The sequence below is a fragment of the Pelobates fuscus genome, chromosome 7 (genome assembly GCF_036172605.1).
Source record: "Pelobates fuscus isolate aPelFus1 chromosome 7, aPelFus1.pri, whole genome shotgun sequence".
In the NCBI taxonomy this organism is placed as follows: domain Eukaryota; kingdom Metazoa; phylum Chordata; class Amphibia; order Anura; family Pelobatidae; genus Pelobates; species Pelobates fuscus.
This window is the reverse complement of record NC_086323.1, coordinates 163,566,465-163,590,462: the sequence shown is the minus strand read 5'-3', so window position 1 is coordinate 163,590,462 and position 23,998 is coordinate 163,566,465. Positions and strand designations below refer to the sequence as shown.

Sequence of the window (23,998 nt, the reverse complement as noted above, 5' to 3'; positions counted from 1 at the left end):
ATTGACTTTGCAGCATTGCATATGCATATAGTGAGTGAGGTCCTATAGCTACTGTTAGAGCAGTGTCTCTGGTGTGAAGGGGGGAGGTTCCGCCACCATCAAAGTGACACCATGATGGACCAGTGTCAAGAACGGAGATATCAAAGGGTATCCCCACCATATGTGCAGGGTAGTGCCTAGATGCTCCTTGCACACACCCGATTCCCCCAGTACATAGGAAATGAGAGCCACAGGAGTCTTGTGCCAGCGCGATAGTAGTTTATAAGCTCTCTCCTGTGTGCGTGAGGACAAAGCGCAATATTGTGTGCGTGAGCAGATATTTTGCCACTGTCCATCCGTGAATCAGAGAGTTTGTGGTATTTTCTTTTATAGTGTTCTAACATGAGGTTGAACATGATGTTGGAGAAGCATTTTGTTTTTATATATTTTTGCACATTGATATTCTGTGATTTATAATGTCCTTGTACATAGCATCATTAGTGAGAGCTAGACACACAAATGGACCATCAAAATTGTGATACTGACATTCTGTTTCAACAGGCAGCAAGTAATATGGGGCACGCCATGGATGCAATTCACATGGCACTTAAAGGGATACTCCAGGCACCCAGACCACTTCTGCCCATTGGAGTGGTCTGGGTGCCAACTCCCACTACCCTTAACCCTGCAAGTGTAATTATTGCAGTTTTCATAAACTGCAATATTTACCTTGCAGGGTTAACTCCTCCTCTAGTGTCTGTCTACTAGACAGCCACTAGAGGGCACTTCCGTGTTTATAGCACACGAAAAGCGTCGCTGGACGTCTTCACGCTATGTGAGGACCTCCAGCGTCGCTGAAATCCCCATAGGAAAGCATTGAAAGCATTTTTCTCCCCCACCGGCGCATTTATTGTTCCTGTAAGTTTATTTGTAATTGTCCTATTTATAGCTAAATCCCCTCTCATAATATTGTAAAGCGCTACGGAATCTGTTGGCACTATATAAATGGCAATAATAATAATAATTAGGTCTCCCCCACTGGCGGCCGCGCATGCTCAATAGGTCTCCCCCGCCGGATAATGTCGGTGGGGGGGGAGGAGGGGAAGCATGGGCGGACCCTGAACCAGCGCCGAGGGACATCGGTGCTGGATACAGGTAAGTCACTGAAGGGGTTTTAACCCCTTCAGCAACTTGGGATGGGGGGTGGGAGGGAGAGGGGACCTGCAGTACCAGGAAAACTGTTTGTTTTCCTGGCACTAGAGAGTCCCTTTAAAGTCGTCAAAGAAGCATATGCCCCCCAAATGGTGCTGTTGAAGCCTTCTTGTGGTGTCAAAAATGCACTGGAAAGATGTTGCACTGTTATTTAGAAGGACATTTGTCTACAGAAGTACAGCAAGAGAGAAAAATCAAGGATAGTAGAATACTGATCAAAAATAGTGAAAACGCCTGAAAATGATTGGTTTGTCGCACACAAACTAGTATACAACAGACCAATATTTAATGAACCAGAAGCTACCAACAATAATTCAAATGCAATATTGTAACATTCTCTGCACGTTTTTCCTAGATTGTCTTTGCTCTGTGTAGTTGTTGATCTTAATTGTTTCAAATTCATTTGAATAGCAGGTGTACATTGATGCCATAACTCCTTAAAAAGTTGTTAACCAAACAACCTTTATTCTCTATTTCCTCCATGTTATGATACTAGTTAGGTGTCTTGTTCACACCGCTTGGACATTAAAGTTAAAGTGGGCCATGGGTAAAGCCGAATATAATGGGTTCCTTTCAGTTAATTCTAACCATAAAATAAATATCCTACAGTTGATAGAAGTCCATCAGAAAAAAAACAAAACAAAGCAAAAACAAAAAAAAAATAAAAATAGTATAAATATGAAATGTACTTTATTAAGTGATGGATGTTTAGAGACATTCTGATGATTTCCATTGTACAGTGCTACGGAATTTGCTGGCGCTATATAAATAATACAATAATAATATTAATAATAATGTCCTCAGCTATTGCTCCATATTTAGCTTTTACAGAGAATGGTGCTTACTTTTGCCAGTTTGCATCTCACAATGGCCAAAAGATAAATGTTCAGCTGCTGTAAACCTACAACTCCCATGATGCTTTGACATCATTAGCCATTCTGGCCAACAGCAGGTTAATTCAAGCCCATCAGGATTTTATTCCACGTACACTGTCACAATAGATTAGATTGTTGCTACCACAATCCACTTGTGCTGAACATCTGTAATATAAAAGTCTTTTTGTAATACTTGTGATAAAGTTTGTCCTTGTACACGAAAAATAGCAATATCTCCATAAGTCCAATGTGATTACTATCAAGGTTTCAGACCTTGAATAAATGCCAGCTAGGAATATTCCACTCAATGTGAGTATGTGAGGGGAACAGGGAAAGAGAAAGAACATTTACAAAGAAGAACATTTACAAAGAAGAAATAAATAAATAAAATAAAGCCTCTTCTAACATGGTGAGACAAATGCTGATGGTGTACATTGAGAATCACCAGAGGACAGAATTTGCTTGTATATGCGTACTGCAACATCTGTACATAGGCAAAATATCCAAATAAAAAAATTAAACAACTGCATAATTTACGAAAGAGGTATTTTATTGTAACATAGACTGTAGGGACCCATAGGTGTGCGCAGCCTATTGCATTAGGGTGTGCACCCTAAAGCACAAACACACGCAGCGTGTATGTATGCATACATATATATATATATACACACACATACACTGCTGTGTGTGTGCTGTGTGAGGGAGGTGTGAGGGTGCTGTGTGTGTGTGTGTGTGTGTAAGTAAGGGTGCTGGTAGTGTGCTATGTGTGTGAGGATGTTTGTGTGTGTGAGGGTGTTTGTGTGTGTGTGATGGTGCTGTTTGCGTGCTGTGTGTGTGAGGGTACTGGTAGTGTGCTGTGTGTGTGTGGGTACTGGTAGTGTGCTGTGTGTGTTAGGGTCCTGTTAGTGTGCTGTGTGAGGGTGGTGTGTGTGTGCGCTGCGTGTGTGCTGTATGGAGGCTTAGAGCAGAGCCGGCACTCGGATAGTGCCGGCTCTGCATGAGCCGACAGAGGAGATCCTGAGATCTCCATAGGTGTGCCGCGGGATTAGGGTGTGCCCAGGCAAACCTGGCACAACCCGTGCGCACGCCTATGGTAGGGACCTATAGTTCCAGGAAAACAGGTTTGTTTTCCTGGCACTATAGGATCCCTTTAACATTGGACTTGGTTCTTTTTTAGAGCAAAATTGCAAAGCAGGAATCGTGTAGAATTTGTATTGTATGTTTCGTTTGTCCACAATTCCTAGTTTAGTCAGTATGCCCGTTTATGTCTGAAGATAACCTTTAAATTGGAAAAGTTGTAGCATTTTAGCAATTGTTTTGTTGAGCAATGCCACACCGAGTAAAACTCATATATTTTGTTATGTGCCCACTTTGTCCACTTGGAATGTTGGAAACACGTCTGTGGCCATCAATAACTTTGTACAGATCATGAAAGCTCTAAACATACATTTCTGTGTTTAAATAAGAATTATTTTTTTTTTAATCACCAAGCAAAACTGATGGTGTGATAACAATCAGACGGGAATGTGCTTTGTCATTCAGTTTTGGCCTTCACTGCAATGTTTTTTTTTTTTTTTATATTTCAGGAATAAAAATGCATACAATGAACTGTAACCAGTGCCTTGCGTCCTATAAATAAATACTTTTCCTGGTTTTGTTCTGCTTTCTTTCCAAAGTTCGGAGCCAAATCATAAGATTAGTTCTTTTCAACACCAGTCAGTATTGTATTCCCCTGTGTGTTCTCAGTTTATGGGGCAAAGCCCTCTGCCAAGTTCTTACCTAATAAGCACTTTGCTGTAAACAAAATGAGTTGAATATACACTGATAAGCCAGGCTCTCACAAACCTAGGTGCCATGTATTCAAACTGGCATCTGACCCTTCCAACACTTGGCATTCAATGCTCTCTGACTTGAATTGTACAGGACGGAGCGGACCCCCCTATTTAATTGTAGAAAATTATGCATAAAAATATGTAAATTAAAATAAAGAACATTATGTGTCATTGTCTTATGGGTAAGCTTTATAGTTATTTATACTGTTGTTATTTTTCATTATCATAAATCCAAAATGTAAAAGTAAAAATAATTCATAGAAAACAATACTTTATTTTGAAGTTCTAGCATTAGCTGCAAATTAGCTGGATTTCCTTCTCCTTCAATGAGTTCTCACCAAACCTCAGCCAATCATTCTCTCTCCATAGCGTTCTACTGGAGTGCACAGCATGAGCTATATTAAAATAGCTACTCTGTATTGACTGGTGAAGGCCTGTGGGAACTAAAGTAAGTGTAGTGGACCCGTCCTGTGCTACAAACAAAGGTGCAGTATTTAAAGGGATCCTATAGTGCGAGGAAAACAAAAACGATTTCCTGGCACCATAGGGAAATAAGTCCGCACCTCCCTCGTACTCACCTACCGCGTTAAAAACCCTTCACCCACTTACCTGAATCCAATGCCGATGTCCCTTGGTGAGGCTCTGCCCACGCTCCCACGCTGACGTTGGTGGGGGAGACCTAATGTGCATGTGTGGCAATGGCCGCGCGCGGGCGCATTAGACCTCCCCATAGGGCAGCGTTATTCAATGCATTCCTAAGGGGAAAATCTGAATCTGGCTGGAGGTCCATGATGATTTATGCCCTAGAACACAGTCTCAAAATGTTTATTTAAAGGGAAACTCCAGTGCCAGAAAAACGATCCGTTTTTCTGGCACTGGAGGGTCCCTCTCCCTCCCACCCACCAATCCCCGGTTACTGAAGGGGTGAAAACCGCCTCCGCGACGCTCCTCCTAATGATTACATCGGCCGGTGGGCGAGACTAATCTCGCTCACCGGCCGAGGAGACCTAATGCGCATGCGCGGAAATGCAGTGCATGCGCATTACGTCTCCCCATAGGAAAGCATTGAAAAATCATTTCAATGCTTTCCTATGGGGTTTTGAGCGACGCTGGAGGTCCTCACACAGCGTGAGGACGTCCAGCGACGCTCTAGCACAGGAAACCTGTGCTAGAACCCAGGAAGTGACCTCTAGTGGCTGTCTAATAGACAGCCACTAGAGGTGGAGTTAACCCTGCAATGTAAATATTGCAGTTTATGAAAAACTGCAATAATTACACATGCAGGGTTAAGGGTAGTGGGAGTCATTGGCGGATCCAGGGGGGGGGCAACGGGGCAATTGCCCCCCCCGAGATTCTCCCCTGCCGGCTAGTGCAGGGCTGACATTGCCCAAGTGCCAGCCCTGCATTGTGCCTGCAGACCGGGAGGGAGATCAGTGATCAGTGATCTCCCTCCCCGGTCCGCAGGCACATTACTGACAGCCGACCGGCAGGGGAGGGAGAGAGGACCCGGGAGCTGTTACCAGCAGCTCCTCCGGGTCCTCCTCTCGCGAGATTTGGAGCGTTGCCGCGGTTACCACGGCAACGCTCCAAATCTCGCGAGAGTGAACTCTAGCCCTGGATTCCCCACTGGGACCACCAGGGATCCAGAAATGTCCCCCCTCCTCCTCAATAAAGGTAAGAAGGGAGGGGGGACATAATATATTTTATTAAATACATTTATTTTTTTATTTTTTTTATTAAAAAGCCTCCCTTCCCTCCTCCCCTCCCCCATACACACTGCCCCCATACACACTGCCCAACATACACTGCCCCCATACACACACTGACCCCATACACACTGCCCCACATACACTGCCCCACATACACTGCCCCCATACACACTGCCCAACATACACTGCCCCCATACACACACTGACCCCATACACACACTGACCCCATACACACACTACACACACTGACCCCATACACACACTGACCCCATACACACACTGACCCCATGCACACACTGACCCCATACACACACTACACACACTGACCCCATACACACACTGACCCCATACACACACTGACCCCATACACACACTGACCACATACACACACTGACCCCATACACACACTACACACACTGTTCCCATACACACACTACACACACTGTCCCCATACACACACTACACACACTGTCCCCATACACACACTGTCCCCATATACACACTGTCCCCATATACACACTGTCCCCATATAAACACTGACCCCATACACACACTACACACACTGACCCCATACACACACTGACCCCATACACACACTGACCCCATACACACACTGACCCCATACACACACTACACACACTGACCCCATACACACACTGACCCCATACACACACTGACCCCATACACACACTACACACACACTACACACTGACCCCATACACACACTGACCCCATACACACACTACACACACTGACCCCATACACACAAACACTGCCCCCATACACACAAACACTGCCCCCATACACACAAACACTGCCCCCATACACACAAACACTGCCCCATACACACAAACACTGCCCCCATACACACACTGTCCCCATACACACACTGTCCCCATACACACACTGTCCCTATATACACACTGACCCCATACACACACTACACACATTGACCCCATACACACACTGACCCCATACACACACTGACCCCATACACACACTGACCCCATACACACACTACACACACTGACCCCACACACACTGCCCCCATACATACACACACTGCCCCCATACACACAAACACTGCCCCCATACACACAAACACTGCCCCCATACACACAAACACTGCCCCCATATACACACTGTCCCCATATACACACTGTCCCCATATACACACTGTCCCCATACACACACTGTCCCCATATACACACTGTCCCCATACACACACTGCCCCACACACACACTGCCCCACAAACACTGCCCCATACACACACTTCCCCCTTACACACACTGACCCCATACACACACTGACCCACAAACACTGCCCCACATACAAACACTACACACACTGACCCCATACACACACTGCCTCCATACACACACTGCCCCACAAACACTGTCCCCATACAACACTGTCCCACAAACACTGTCCCCATACACACTGCCCCACAAACACTGCCCCATACACATACTGCCCCGCACACACTGCACACCTATACACACACAGTGCCCTACACACCCTGCTGCCCCCCCATACACACATTGCCCCAAACACACACACACACGACCCCCCCATACACACAGTGCCCCCCATACACACACTGCCCCACACAGACATACAGTGCCCCCCCATACACACACTGCCCCACACATACATACAGTGCCCCCATACACACACTGCCCCCCTTACGCACTCACACTCACTTCACCGCTCACACACACACTGCACCTTTCACACACACTTCACCCCTAACACACACCACTTCTCCTATGCCCTATATCCCAGCAGACCCCAGGTAAGTTGTCAAACTGTTCTTAAACGGTATGACTACTTACTCCGGGGTGGGATCCTGGCACTACTGGCACCATAACTACTACACTGAGCTGTAGTGGTTATTGTGCTAGGATTATTTTTTTTAAATAATCTACAAGTGCCCCTCCCGAGATCAGGCTCTGGATCCGCCACTGGTGGGAGTTGGCACCCAGACCACTCCAATGAGCAGAAGTGGTCTGGGTGCCTGGAGTGTCCCTTTAAAGGGACACTAAGCACCAAAATTACTAAATATTAATGTAATTATTTAGTGCCTTGATGCTCTCACTTTACTCTGACAATGTAAAATACTGCAATTCCTGAGAAACCGCAATAATTACAATTCTGTAAGAGCATGACTCTTATGGCAGTAAGACTGACAGCCTATAGAGGCACTTCCTCCTTAAAGGGACACTCCACTGCTTGAATAAAAAGTACACATTTTAGTAGTTATACTCCAAATGAAAACATTCATGCATTTAATAATGCCTTTTTTTCATTAAGGGTACATCTTCAAACCGCTTGCAAAAGCTGCAGATCTCGTCTGCAGCCTTTGCAATCCCTCCCCTTCTAACCCTGCCCACACTTTCTGTGACTGTCCAATCGCAGACTTCCCAATGTAGCTCAATGAGAAGTCTTTGCTGAGGTGGTTAACAAGGATAATTTATAAAAAAAAAAGAAGCAAATTTCGATTAAAATCTGCACTTTTTATTAAATGATAAAAGAGGACACACGCCTAACACATAAAACACTTGTGCAGGCTGATTTTTTTTTTTTTAATTCTTTATTTTTGTTGTGCAGGTAAGTACATAACATTCACAAACGCCACAACAGCGTACTTATATAGGTATACAGGCTTAACAATGGCATGAGTATGTGCACTTTTTTTTTTTAGTATCAACAAGCTCACTGAATCGCTTAAACATTAGCAGAGAGTATCTGCACAGTAGTTTAGCATGTGTGTGGATTAGGTGTACTTTGCAGGGAACTATTGCAGTATTTTAAATGCTGGGATATACACATCTGCCTGAAAAATAAAGCTGACGGTGCAGATGTAAAAACGGTAGGCAAGAAAATTGTCAATAAATTAGAATAAGTAAGTAACATAATAAACAAGCAAGGTGAGGACTGATGCTTAGTTGCCGCTGGGTTCATAGATTTACGGTAACCGGGGACAGCCCTCATGGTGCTAGTGATAACTGATGCCAAATAACACATTAAACATTACATTTATGCAGGTCGACTGCCCTGGGGGGCTAATTGCCGGTTTCAATTGGTAAGAGTGGTTAAATAAATCGGCTCGCTAGTGCGTAGCTGTTAAGCAGCATTTTAACGAACCTGTACAGCATAGTCAATACAGAGATATAGGCGTAAAACAATACAACTTGTTGGACCCCCTTGTTGTGCTGCCGTTTGACTGCCTATAAAGTGGTTCTCCCCTTGCGTTACCTTGTGTTGACTTAAATGAGAAATATAAAATAAAAATGGTAAGTATTAAGAAAAAGTAATCGCTCGTGGCTGAGAAAGCCGTTAAGCCCGGCAGCACTGTCCATCTCCTGTTACAAGGTGCACGTGGCAAACGGAGAGAGATAGACAGGACAGTGCACTTCGAGCAATTCCCTTTGCGCGTATGCCCTCGCGCGGGGTGTTGAGCTAGGTCGATGTTGTCAGTAGTATGTGCAGTGTGTAGTCAGGTTGCGTGCCTTTCATGGTGTCAGCTATATAAGGCTGCTAGGTGAGTAGGCATATTAACGCTAATTGCCTCTCGTGTGAAGCCCTCTGGTTGATCTAGCGGGGTGTAATGTGTGGGAGCAATATTGCATATCTACGGTGGAAACACCATACCTAAGTAGGTAATAGACACCAGGTTAAATAAAACATGCAGCAGGAGAGATCGAAAACGAGAAGTAACACAAAATGAAACAATCCATTGAGTTATGGGTCCGGAGTCATCCTTGCTCCCAACGCCTAGCGGTGTCTCGGGGGGGGTGAAAGAGCGGTATATACTCGACGCGTGAATGGGTATGTGGGTCTATGGGCCGTGTTTGGTTGGGGCCTCCGGATTGAGTGAGTCCCGTACTGGGCCTGTGATAGGCCGGCATTCAGAGAGTCAGGTCTTGGCTCTGTCCTGCGAGCTCTGGGTGGCCCGTCTAGGGACAAATTCCGTTGCGGTTTCCGGGTTCCAGACGTGGGTTGGTCGCTGTGCTGTCTCCGGTGCTTCGGTGGTAAGAAGGTGTTGGGGAAGGCCCAATTGCTGCAGGACCGTTCCGGCTTCCCGGAGGTCTCGGATGATGTGAGTTTTAGTCCCGTGAGTGACTGACAGGGCGCGTGAGGGGCGCCATTTGTAGCTGAGGTTGTGCTTCTGTAGGAGGGTGGTAAGTGGTCGCATCTCTCGGCGCCATGCTAAGGTGCTGTAACTCAGATCCGCGTAGAAAGTTAAGTCCATGCCTTCGAAGGAGTAGGGCGAATTGTTGCGCAGTGCGTTTAGGAGGGTTGCTTTGTCTCTCCCTCTAACAAACTTTACGATTAAATCCCTCGTGGCAGAGGTTGGTGCTTGGGCGGGTTTGGGTACTCTGAATATGCCCTCTATCTCTAGTGTTTTGGACATTTTTGGCGTGAGCAGGGCCGAGAGTAGTCGCCTTACCACGTGCGGGAGCTCCGCTTCGGGTACGTCGTCAGGGACCCCTCTGATCTTTATGTTGTTCCGACGGCAGGAGTCTTCCAGAGTTGCGAAGCGCCTTTCATATGAGCCGTTCAGTTGTCGCAGGTCTCGGACCTCCTGTTGGAGGGTAGTGATCTGCTGCTTGGATGAGAGTGAGGTAGTTTCCAGGGCGCTTATCCTGCCGGTCAGGCCTTTAAATTCTTGGCGCAGCGTGGCCATGTCTGCCTGGAGGTTCTTTTGCAACTCTGCCAGCAGTTCTTTCAGGAGTGCGGCCGTCACCGGAGCGGAGTCCGGCTGTGTTGTTGGGATCCGCGGCGTGGGGAGCGCTGGAGTTGGTAAGTAACCCTCATCGGTTCCACAAGAAAAATCGTCCGAGAGGTCTGAGCAGTCCCCAGTAATGGCCGCCATCCCAGGCCCTTGAGCTCCTCGTGCCTGCCGCCACATCTCCCCTATGTTCATGCCCATTCGGGGCGCTTCTTGTCTCGCTTTTTTTGTTTTTTTCCCCATCTGGGTTTAGGGCTCCTGGGAGAGCTGTTGGGCCCTGTTGGTCCGGTTTGGGTAGCAGTAATTAAGGTGATTGTCAGCTTTGTAGTCCGGAGCTCCAGACACATGCGACCATTCGCTTAGGCAGTCAGACCGGAAGCCTGATTTTTTGTTTTTAAACAGCAACCCACTATAATAAGCAAAATACAAAAATAAGATTCTGTATAACAATATTCTAAACTTAAGTGTCTTTTTAAATCTCTTTTACCTTCCTTCCTATATCAAACGTTCACCTTTATTTACCAGGTCAAGAAACTCACTGTACAATGTATTATTTCCTGCACATGGGTCATTCTTATCTTCCCATACCGGAAAAAAACCCTTCTCACTTATCACCAGCAAGGAAAGCTGGTCCAGTTATCTCAAGAACATGTTAGTTTTCTTACACAACTTCCCATGTCCCAATCAAGTCTAGTCTTTTAACTTATCACAAATAAACTTTCACTGTAAGTACCATTGTGAAGGCTCTTTGACTCAGGTGTTTTAGGAGAGATAACAAGATAGATTTATGAAGTGAACGGTATCCATACAATGAAAGTTTGTATTCTGATAAAGTTGGAGAAGATTTGTGACCATTTGAATATTAGATTTTATGTGCAAACCTTTACCTCTTTTCAAAGATTAAATTTAAAAAATATTGACATTAAAGTTATGCAGAATATTAAAAACAAACAAAAAAAAAACACTTTTTTGTCGGGTTGAGAATCAAAAAAGCACTATAAAGCTCCCCTGAATTCCAATAAATAGTGTTAGGGTTGTTTTTCTACTACAAAATGCATCATCCGTCCTTGAAACCTTATAAGTCCGAAACTTTATCTCCCCAAGCCTACCTCTAACTCTGTCCTTGCTTAGCATTTCTTGCTCATCTGAACCTTCTGCTCATGGAGTGGTTTTAAATGGTGCATTTGCCAACGTCGCTGCAATGCATCAACGTAACCATTGTCGCTAAAGAAAAGCAGCATTTAAAAAAGTGCTGTTCTGAAGTGTATTCGTCTTTCAAATTTAATTTAGTAACGATATAGTAATGAATGGAGTTTCAAATTCAGTAGAGACCTTTTAACTTTTGGCCTGACAACTTTGATGTGCCAGTTCTTTGGGTAAAGAGAAATGAAAAAGAAATATGAAGATGTTTTGATTTGCTTTGCGCTCTTCCAAGTTTTGGCCCTGCTCAAAATCTCTCTAAACATCTGGGTGAAAGGTCGCATAGTTACAAATGTACTAAATAAGACTGTCTGGGATATAAATATACATCTATATGTGGACTATTTTATCAAAAGCAGATAACTTTATTTGATTAAAATAAATCAAGGCTACTGTACACAATGACACAAAGTTCCTGGATTAGGAGATCATTTATATAACAGTAATAGGCAGAGGCGGCTCTCTAATTAGGCGGTTTAGGCGGCCGCCTAAGGCCTCGCGCTAGAAGGGGCCTCGCGGCCGCCTAAACCGTATAATTAGAGAGCCGCTGCAGGGCTCTCTTTCCCAGTAAAAAAAAAAAAATTAATAAACACTTTAAAGCCGGCCGGCGGCCGCATTAAGATTGCCGCGGCGACGGCGCTATTAAAAGATGAAACCCTCTCACATGGGTTTCATCCGTGCAGGAGTGAGTCCCCTCCCCTCCTCCTGCACACTTCCTGGTAATCGGCCAATCCGCGATGCCGATGACGTCACGACGCGACAACGTCATGACGTAACCCCTCCCTGCATTCCCCCGCCTGCGGTACCAAGAAGAAGACAGAAGAGTAGCTGCTGCTGAAGAAAACAGAGCAGAGGAGAAGAGAGAAAACTGAGAAAACGGACGGACTCAGGAGAGCAGAGGAGAAGAGAGAAAAAGGTAAGGAGAGCAAAGTAAAATAAATTAAAGGGGAAGGGAAGGAGTGCAAAGGAAAATTAAATTAAAGGGAAAGGAAAGGAGACCAAAGAAAATAAATTAAAGGGGAAGGGAAGGAAAGCAAATTAAAATAAATTAAAGGGAAAGGGTAGGAGAGCAAAGGAAAATAAATTAAAGGGAAAGGAAAGGAGAGCAAAAGAAAATGAAATTAAAGGGAAAGGAAAGGAGAGCAAAAGAAAATGAAATTAAAGGGAAAGGAAAGGAGAGCAAAAGAAAATTAAATTAAAGGGAAAGGAAAGGAGAGCAAAAGAAAATGAAATTAAAGGGAAAGGGAAGGAGAGCAAAAGAAAATGAAATTAAAGGGAAAGGAAAGGAGAGCAAAAGAAAATGAAATTAAAGGGAAAGGAAAGGAGAGCAAAAGAAAATTAAATTAAAGGGGAACGGAAAGGAGAGCAAAAGAAAATTAAATTAAAGGGAAAGGAAAGGAGAGCAAAAGAAAATTAAATTAAAGGGAAAGGAAAGGAGAGCAAAAGAAAATTAAATTAAAGGGAAAGGGAAGGAGAGCAAAATAAAATTAAATTAAAGGGAAAGGAAAGGAGAGCAAAAGAAAATTAAATTAAAGGGAAAGGAAAGGAGAGCAAAAGAAAATTAAATTAAAGGGAAAGGGAAGGAGAGCAAAAGAAAATTAAATTAAAGGGAAAGGGAAGGAGAGCAAAAGAAAATTAAATTAAAGGGAAAGGAAAGGAGAGCAAAAGAAAATAAATTAAAGGCAAAGAGAGCACATTGAAAATAAATTAAAGGGGAAGGGAAAGAGAGCAAAGGAAAATAAAGAAAAGGGAAGGAGAGCAGAGCAGAAGAGAGAAAAAAAGCAGGAGAGCTGTACCCCTCCCCCCCCCATCTTTCCACAGAATAATGGTGGTATATCATGACAATATTACTTAACAATTTTAAATATTATTAATATAATAATTCATTATAATATATTATCATAATTATATAAATTATTATCATTAAAGGAAAACTCCAGTGCCAGGAAAACAATCAGTTTTCCTGGCACTGGAGGTACCCTCTCCCTCCCACCCCCCAATACCCGGTTACTGAAGGGGTGAAAACCCCTTCAGTCACTTACCTGAGGCAGCGACGATGTCCCTCGTCGCTGTCTCCTCCTCCGCGCCGCTCCTCCTACTGTCTTCGTCCGACGGTGGGCGAGACTGATCCCGCCCACCGGCCGAGGAGACCTAATGCGCATGCGCGGCAATGCCACGCATGCGCATTAGCGCTCCCCATAGGAAAGCATTGAAAAATATTTTCAATGCTTTCCTATGAGGAAATGAGTGACGCTGGAGGTCCTCACACAGCATGAGGACGTCCAGCGACGCTCTAGCACAGATAATCTGTGCTATGAAGGAGGAAGTGACCTCTAGTGGCTGTCTTGGAGACAGCCACTAGAGGTGGAGTTAACCCTGCAAGGTAATTATTGCAGTTTATAAAAAACTGCAATAATTACACTTGCAGGGTTAAGAGTAGTGGGAGTTGGCACCCAGACCACTCCAATGAGCAGTGGTCTGGGTGCCTGGAGTGTCCCTTTAATAATATATTAACTCCTTGGCTGACATCAAAATTGAAGATCTCAGCCAATCCGATGCTTTCCTATGGGAAAGCATTGTGATTGACTGAGATCATCAGTTTAGATTATGTTAGCCAATTGGGCGGATCCGGCGCTGACGGACTTGTGCAGCTATAGAAATTAGGTAAGTTTTTACTTAATTGGGGGGGTGGGGGCTAAATAGTTAAACACAATAGGGTCAGGAATACACATTTGTGCTCCTGATACTGTAGTGTTCTTTTAATACACTGTTGACAACTTTATTTCAGTTTTAGGAGACATCAACAAGAATAACTAAGTAGTCAGCCACAAACCTTTTATCTATACCCAATGTTTGTATATAGGTATTTTGTAGAATAATTTATTAACAAAAATAAGTTTGTTAATAGTGAGATTATGAGGTTTATTAATGTTTGCCTTAAAATATGCAATTTATACAGTTAATTTTAATATCAGCTGCTTATTTTTTATTTTTAGCGCGTGTGGCGGGGGGCCTCATATTTGATTTTCGCCTAAGGCCTCAAAAAGTCTAGAGCCGCCTCTGGTAATAGGTACCAGCATGTACTGTGCTGATCATGAGAACTCCCATTAACTCCCATGATGAGATTTGTAGTAAAAGCAGCGCTCGGTTATAAGCTAGTACTAAAAGGACAATGAAATATCTATACCCTCTAGGTCAGTTCTATCCAACTATGGCATTTGTTTGTTGGGCTACAACGCCAAATAGTGTGAACCAGAAGAAATATACATCATCCTACTGAGTTTATATGTTAAAAAAAGACTCACAATACCACAATCACTACAGTTTGCTCTTGTGGTTATGGTGCCAGAAGTGTCTTGGTGCCCCCTCCCAATCTTAATAGTGAGATTATTTTAGAACAGTTTGTCTCATACTTGGTATTAGTTGGTTTGCTGATCCCTGCCTCTTAGCTGTCCTGAGATAAGATCTGCATTACAGGGCTCACTCATTGGCTGAAAGCATCAGTTTATCGCTCTCAGCAAATGAGCTAAGGCTTGCACCTCCTCGTTTAGTTCAGATGGAGAGCTTCCAGCTCTCTGTGGAGGCAGGAAACTGTGCCTGGTGAACCTCAATCCACTCTAAAATGATTTGACTACTTACAATGGGAGTTCACCAGGGCAAGAGGCCACAATCTTTGAAAACCTGTCACAGAGGGAAGTTATACAAAAACTTGAACTATCCTTAGAGGTAGTCATCCAGGCGTTTTAAACTGTAGTCCCTGTGAACTTTTTATAGTGGAAAATTCGTACCCACCGGTTCTGTGCCTCAATTTCAGTGTGTGCCCCTGCAAGCACATGTCGTAAGAGACGGCACATTTTATGCGGCACCTCCTTCTAGCACTACTACCCCCAAGCAAGCTAAACTGGTGGGATTGGAGGGGCTATTCCGACTGCAAAGAAACAGCCAAAGCACCGACCTCAGCACTGAGAGACCTCTTAGTGCGAATCCAAAGCGGCAAGGGTAAAGCAGCTGTCATGAACACAGTCCAGAACCACTCACCATACACCTTCGAGAGCATGTTGTTGCTATCGTTCTATGAGGATTGTCTGGGAACATCATGGCATGGCGAAGATCACTCCAGACTGTCACATCTCTCCTCCGGTCTAAAGGCATAGAGTACAGATGGAAAATGCAGCGCATGTTATTGGTTCACCACGGCGCCGCAACATATTCTATCCAGGATATCCAGGAAGCAAAGGATCTTCTACCAACACTGGGACTGCCAATGGACTCCCTGGTCAGAGTACGACCACACACTACCACCACACTTGGAATCCAGCGGCAGTGCTTCCGTTCGTACCCCGAGGGGCAACACCAGATGCCTATGAAGCTGCCACTACATAACCAGCTCCTGTCTGCCTGCAGAGACAGGCTTGCACCTACCCAAAACAAATGTTTTATTTACCTCTTATTTACCTGTTGATGTTATAGTTTTATTAGACTATTTTTTATGCATTTTATACATTATGATTTGAGCACAGAGGGCATGTCACAACAACCGCATTCCTAAGTATGCAGACCACTATACCGACATATAATACCTCCTGTGACACCTTTAGCCACAGGGAACAGGTATACACACATAATACAATTGGTACCCTCTTGATCATGAGCCCCTGAGCAGTTTACTACCTCTTATACCTACTAGAGATAATAAAGCTCCCATAAATCCCCAAAGTACACAGCATGGGAGAGGTATTACCCCTACATGACACCATACACACATCAATCCTCACTGTTTTGAGCTGAACCTTAACCAACCCTTGATTCTATGTCTTTCCTATATATGCTATGACTACGCAGTCTAACATGACCAACTCAAATGCGCAAGAAACATACACACATGATCAGCACCGAATCTAACAGTTTTATCCCAGTGCTATTCATATACACATGATAGCATTGATCCACCCCAATGGAGGGGCACTCCATATCACTCAACCGGGCCTCTAGTCCTCACATTCATTAGACTAAAATATTCTACGTTAAGTTAATATAAAAATGTGCTGTCAATCTGTGTGCCATATTGAATTTCATACCGATTGTTATTCCTAAAATGTTCAGTGTTAACCTGGCATTGTTTACTCATGCATTATTCTTTGCACAACAAAATAAAGAATACCGTTTAAAAAAAAAAAATCCAGTCAAACAAAAACTTTTTTTTCTAACGTGTTGGTGACGCGTCTATGACCTCCCCAGAAGTAAACAAGCCTGATTCTCCACACTATCCTGAGCTCACCAGGACTCCGTGCATGAAAAGGACATATATTCTAAGTTGGGACACCGATTCTACCAATCTTCCCATCGTTGTTATGGTGCTAAGGAAGTCTCTCAATCTGGAACACATCACAAGGATTCTCCAAACCTTTTATCTACTGGACACCTGTATTTTACAATGAATACACAATAAAGTTAAACCAATAAAAGAGCTTTGTGGTTGTCCGATCTGTGAGAAACGCTTTGAAGATTTTTTTTTTATGTTCTTTTTTCACATGTATGGTTAACACACTTATCTGTTATGTATATGGAAAATATTAAGTATTGAAATCAGGAGAATGATCTGCAGTTTAAGCTACCACTAAAAACACAGAAATAACACATTTCCAATAGTCAGAAACATAGATGTTGACAGCAGATAAAAGCTAATTGTCCCATGAAGTCTATTTCCTGCTTTAGTACACAAGCTTAATTGTTCAATATGTTTCCTGTTCAAAAAAACACACCAAGATTCTCTGCATGAAGGCTGTTCTATGCATCTACAACTCATTCTGAAAATATACTGCCTGACATCAACCCCAAATTCCTCTCACTCAACATCACGTGTTACGTGTTACGGTCTCTTACTGTAACTACACTGGTCATCACGCCACATTCTACTCACTTACTCAAATAGTCTATATTATTTGTTCCCTTTTTGTTTTGTACAGTTCAATTTTTGTGAATATCCACAGTGAGGTACTAACCCATACCTATAAAGCACTGACCAATTCTAGCAGTTCCTATATCTCTTCACAGATCCATAGGTATGCCCCTTCTCGGTCTCTCCGCTCTGCCCGTGACCTTCTCCTGTCCGCTTCTCGCACCCGTACGGCCAACTCACTCTTGCAGGACTTCTCGCGGGTGGCTCCCTTCCTTTGGAATAGCCTGCCTATCGCCACCAGACTCTCCCCTAGTCTTCAATCATTTAAAGTGCCTCAAAACCCATTTCTTTAGGAAAGTTTATGGTCAGAGTAACCTTTAACTCACATACCTGTCCCTTGCTCTCCCCTAAAGGGCAGCACTCTACTCTCTTCTCCAGCTCTGCTTCACTCCACCTTGTTTGATTGCTACCTTCTGTCCTGTTGGGTTTTACGCCCCACCTCCTATAGCAGGGCCCTTTTCAACCTATTGTTCCTGTAAGTTTTTCTAATTGTCTAATTTATTGTTTAATCACCCCTTTTGATAATATTGTAAAGCGCTACGGAATATGCTGGCACTTTATAAATACCAGTAATAATAATAATATATACTTCTATTGCACTCCACCTTTCTATTTGCATATGTTATATTAAAATAGCAAGTTGCATAAATATAAATTGACAGGGTTATTCACGAAAGGGGAGCTGAAAAGGAAACATTGATGCCTAAACTGCTTTTTTTTTAGAAAAAATTCTTATAATTTTTTTTTGCCTTAAAATTCCCTTGGCAAATCTCCATAATGCCTGGGTTAGCAAACAACCCATTGGAAATGCTTTATTTAATCTAAAAACAAACAAAACAAAACAAACAGTCTGTCTAACTGTGTTTATTTTGTGTTTTTTTTTATATCTCTCAGTTTTTGTATCACTCAGTTATATGTAAACAAAAATAAATAAATGTGAAAAAAATCAATCCTATTCTGTAATAGAATAGTTCTAACATGTAGGAGGACAGGGGGAAGCAATTTCCCCTTTATGCATACGCAGAAAAGGTTACAGCTCATAGCTGGAAGTAAGAATGAATACCTATGTTTTTCTGCCTGGGGAAAATATATGAAATATTGCATTTTACGTTACATCAATGTATGGAATTTTTTTCAACATGTGCAGGTAATGTTCTAGTTATTGAGTTCACCTCAAAGGGACTCTCTTTGCCCTTTTCATAGGGTTATGGTGCAATCAGTTCCCCTGTTCCCTTTCCTTCATTCTGTATGCACTCTGCTCTTTAGAACTGCAGTTACCTACAAAAAAAATATAATTGCAGAGAGAAGTCACCGTAGATATCAGATGCATGCACCTATTTGGTTATGGTCATAACACTGGTTATGACATCTTGAGAATACCATGTAAACAAAAATCATGTTTTTTAAGAAAATGAAATCACATTTTTAAAGAAAATGAAATAACAATGGTGCCGTGTGTCCAAGCATTGCGAGGGCCTGTGCAAGGCACATTGAAATGTCAGATAAAGCGCATGCTCTTATGGCGTTTGCGAGCACACACCCGAGCCTGCACGAGGGTGCCCTGAGCACCCTGAGTAAGAATGTGGACTTAGACATAGAAATGCTGCAAAGATAGGTGTGTTATATAGTTTCCTCTGTTGCATTCATTACCCCAGTAAATACTTCAGTAGCATTTACTGAGCTGATGGAACAAGGAACTATCCCTTTCAGAGAAATGACAGTTCCTTCTTTTACAGACTTTTACATAGCTTTGGGGAAGAATCGGTTCATATGCAGTAGTTTCATTCATGTCTTGTTCGTGTAATGCTGGCCATGGATATATAAGCTATGCTCAGCTCTCTATGAGAATAATGGATCTGCCAGGATTGGATGGTATTTCAACAACACTTCCTGGTCCCCAAAAGTAATTCCATTTCCACAATGGGGGGGGGGATTTTAATCATTGACTGTCCCTTAAAAGCAATACAGAAATCATATTAAAATATTAAATCGACTGCTCAAATTTGTGCCATAATTGCTCTAAATAAGTAAACTTCCTATGACGCATACAATATGTAAAATGATTAACCCTTATTAGGAATGAATAGCCTACTGAAAGGGTTAAACATGATGTATTCAGGCACAATATAACAACTTTTAACCATGAGGATATTGTAGCCAGCATCTAACTCCAAGCTGCTTTTAAAACCAAACTTCTTGGAACTATAAAACAGAGAAACTACTTTAGCCCTAATATAGAATAAATGAAACTATAGCATTCTGGGTCAAACAGGTTTCACTTACTTACGTTGCTATTTACAATAGTCCCTGCTGCAGTCATTACATACATGCAGGGCAGGCTGCTGGTTAAGCAATGTCCTATCTGATCTATGCTCCTTTTTATTGTCACAAGCTTAGAAAGTCTACACCATTTTAGATCATAACATAAAGCCATAAGAATTGGCGACTTTCTTTACCAAGAAAACACTACATGCAGTGGATGACCTTTTTGACATTCATCGCCTCTCGTTTTCTGCACGCATTAATGACTCATGGATTGCAATTGCCTACGGTTTCCATTTCATGAAAAAAGTCAGCAAAAACGTGTAATTTCTAACATATGGAACATATAAGAATCATGATACTTACATTAACACACAATTACATAATCGCTCCTCCAACATTGGAAGGTATATCATTAGGATGGGACATATATTATTAGGATGGGAAGTATGTTATTTGGATGGGAGGTATGTTCTTGGGATGGGAGGTAGGTCATTGGGACAATGTAAGGCTATAGCGAAGTGCACTCTTCAAAAAAAAAAGGGGGGGGGGGCGGGCATGTCGGTTTGTCATTTTCTGTATGTGCACCAAGCTGACAAGAAACCCTACCGGCTAGACCCCCCAAGGTTGCCCAGGTGCGGAATGCTGTGGAAGAGTTCTTGTATAAGCAGGCATGCCGTGACCAAGCTTAGAGAACCATATGCAATTGTATAAATGCCCACACACTGTGCTTTATGGGGCCTCACGTTTAGAACCAAGGGAGGAGGGCACAAACTCAAGATTGTGCCACCAAACTCAAGCCAGCTGTCAGGCATTCTTTTTACAGAAATCCATTAGGTTGCCATGTTTAAAGACATGTCTCATCGTAGAAGGTTGTAAGATATACACAAAGCAACTTGAAAATATAATTTGGTTGTCAGATAGTCCTCCCTGGACAGTATACTGGTAACCAACTAAAAAAATAAACAAATCGTGCACCTTTGGTTCACTTTAGTAATTTTGTCATTGGCTGACTGCTACTTTAAAGGGAAAATTGGTGTCAAATGTGGGAAAAGTTTACATTTAATTGTTCACTAATTTATAAGTGAATTACAGCATCCTGTATTATATTTTTACTTTCTCTAAACACTAGTAGCATTTTTAAATGCTTAATATGTTTTAATGAATTTCAAGGCAATGTTGCCCATCTGTGCAGATGTTCTAGACTACGTTTCCCATGATGCCCATAGTTGCACATTTCTTTTTTTCCCTAGACAGCAGACTGGTATATTATGAGATTAATGGTCTTGCCATTAGAGTACACGACATATACAGATCTACGTGGTGATTTTCATTAACCGTTTCATTAAGATAGCACAATGTTTTTTTTCTCACCCCTTTGACATGCAGTACTGAGCAGTATGACATCTAGTGACAGTTTTCTGTAAAAAGCTGTGATACTATCTTAGGGAGAGTATGTAATCTATCTGACCCATGTCACTGTCCTCTGGCTGTTCTATGCAATTACTTGTTTTCTATGTCAGAGTATTCATATTGTACAGGTAAGGTATGTTTTGTTTTTTTGACAAGCCCTAAATATTTTTCCCTCAAGCTACTCTGCTTGGCTTGTTACGCAGTAATGCATTGGGACACAGCAACCTTCCTTTAAATTGAACTTTTCCTCCTGAATGATACTGTTTAACCCCATTAAGGACCAAACTTCTGGAATAAAAGGGAATCATGACGTGTCACACACGTCATGTGTCCTTAAGGGGTTAAGGATTTCACTTAGTCCCGTACTGCACAATGTGCTTGGTAGTTCAAAGTGGAGCAATCATTAGGATAAGTCCACTGGTTTCCATGGGGACTGCTCCAATTCTAGAACTTTAATCTGTACTTTAAACCCTGAACGCCATTGTCTGTTACCAATAAAACTGCCACCTCGTACAGTCTCCTGTAGTCTTCAAATGGAACATTTTTAACATCTGCTCCATGTGAAAGGATTGAGGGTTTGTAATAACAACAGACGGTTACTAATGATTTCTCCAGATACCCAAGCTTCCTGGAGTTTAGGGATGCACGACTACAGGGGATGTCACAAATGCAGACGTGACACTTGCATGTAAATCGCACAAAATATCTTATCCACACCTCATACTGAAAAAAATGGATATAACATCCAGTTATACAGGGTTATTTATTAATTTATTAACACTAATTCCAGCTAATCGAACCACAATTGCAAAACATGATAGTCATTGTTATACATTTTTCACTCTGCTTTGGTTTCCAATGTGTGTTGCTAGGTATATATAATATATAGAAAAAAACGAAAGGTTCTTAGGCGTGACCTGTGTTTTGTTTTATCTATATTTACCTTTTGGGTGGGGTTTGGAGGAAGCCCCCTATTTTCAGGTGTGCTGCCAATTTTTCCTCTTTGATCAGTTATCTAGCGCGCTTTTCTTTTTTGATATAGAATATATATACTGACAGGCGAGTGAGGGACTGAGGTTAAGGGGAGTTTAGTTTGATCAAACAAAGGCCCCGTGTTTCTCTAATAACAGGAATGAGTATTTTATGTCAAATGACTCCTTGCTTTATCACTGAGAGTTCATGGTAGGAGGGCTTCCTCTTTTTCATGAGTGTAAAGTGAACTTGTCATGACAGGTTCCCTATAACATATAATAGCTCTTAAGGCAACAGAAAGATCATTTACCATATTGATACACAATATTTCTATGCTTTAGGAGTAGTTATATTAGTATCCAACTGTTGACCCTTGCTCCAGCGCCAACATTCTTGGAGGATCCGTGAGTGTTACACTGTTACATCATCAACTCTGCACTTCTTCTCCTTTCTGATACGACTGGCACAGCTTCCGACACTTCCGGCTGGGGTCATCCTCACGGATGACGCCGACCTGTTGACTTCACTGGTGTCAGAGTGTCCTATACTACCGAGAATCGCTTGTTGGGACAGGGAACGGATAACCACCTTTTGGAGGGATCTCTAGCTCTACATTCCACTCATTCTGCTTAGACCAATATGCTGCTGTTATACAAGTTTAATGTCAAGAATGGATTGACAGGGACGAACGTTCCAAAGGGCATAACATTAAAATCTACACTTTTGCTAGCATTTCTGGTACCACAAGTAGACATGGATATTAATGCTCTTTGATTTAAGCCCAAGCTGTGTGTACCATCACAGGTATATGGTAAAGGGCTTGCTCATATTTCCTAAGACTATAGTGCAGAGGATACATAAACCTGGAAAGTATTAACCAAAAAACAGGATTGCTGGATTGAGGGTGATTTTGTATATATATCGTATATATATTTTTTAATTTATGACAGGCGAGTGAGGGGGAAAAAAATGACCTGTACATCCTTTAGCGTCTGTATGAGTCGAAATATATTTTCTTCTTATTGATGAGCATCTTACCCATATTACACTGTGATCAGTACCCAGTGATTTACTGGATTGCAATCTTCAGACTAATTATGTGGAACTCTCCACAAAAACCATACATATGACATTGTAGGCTATTTTATGGAGTTTGATATTCGAATATCTCAGCTGTATATTCTAAAATGGATGCATGCTAAAAAAGGTACTCTAGTTCTCATAGTAAGGAGGAAAAAACGCCAAAGGCTTAAGAGCCTTAACACTTAAAGCACGCACAAATATTGTGTATTTTATAGCTTTTGGCCTAAACAATTCTCTCTATTTTTTCATACTTAAGTTTGTATGCTTCTTGTAAATACTTACATACAATTGCTTTTCAACTTTCTTCAGTTAAAACCTGCCCTTCTAGAAATATTTCCTTATTTTGTGTTATCGTATCTCGTTAGTTATATAAGCCCACACTTTTTTTACCCTCTTTTACAACCTGCAGTGTATCTCCAAGCACCCTGATGGTCTGATCACTTTCTTGTCTTCTAGAACACGTAATGCCTGGGAAATGATTTCAAATGCAGCAAATTCAAATGTGATTTACACCCTTGGCACCAAGTAAATAAACAGTGGGAATGTAGTTTGGAACGCGCTTACCAAATAAAAATGAAATGCATAGGGGGATATTACTTACATCGCTTGCATCAAGGCTGCAGACGCTAATAGTCTCATCTCGCTCCTGCGAACTCTGCTTCCTTTTCCTCTGCAAAATAAATAAAAAAGACATGAGAAAAAATAAACGTAATTACAGCAAGAAATATACAGTGCCTTCCTTGTTTTATTTTATATTTTGTAGCGA

At 42.4% G+C, this 23,998-nt stretch overlaps 1 protein-coding gene across 2 annotated transcripts in view; it reads right to left on the bottom strand.

Moving 5' to 3' along the window:
- The window catches only part of ARHGEF3 (Rho guanine nucleotide exchange factor 3), a 321,423-nt gene that overhangs the window by 117,439 nt on the left and 179,986 nt on the right, over positions 1–23,998 (bottom strand). For both annotated transcript variants that reach the window (XM_063426886.1, XM_063426887.1), the window contains one exon: positions 23,834–23,902. In XM_063426886.1, the coding sequence (XP_063282956.1) occupies positions 23,834–23,902 (69 nt within the window). The remainder of the gene's footprint in view (positions 1–23,833; positions 23,903–23,998) is intronic.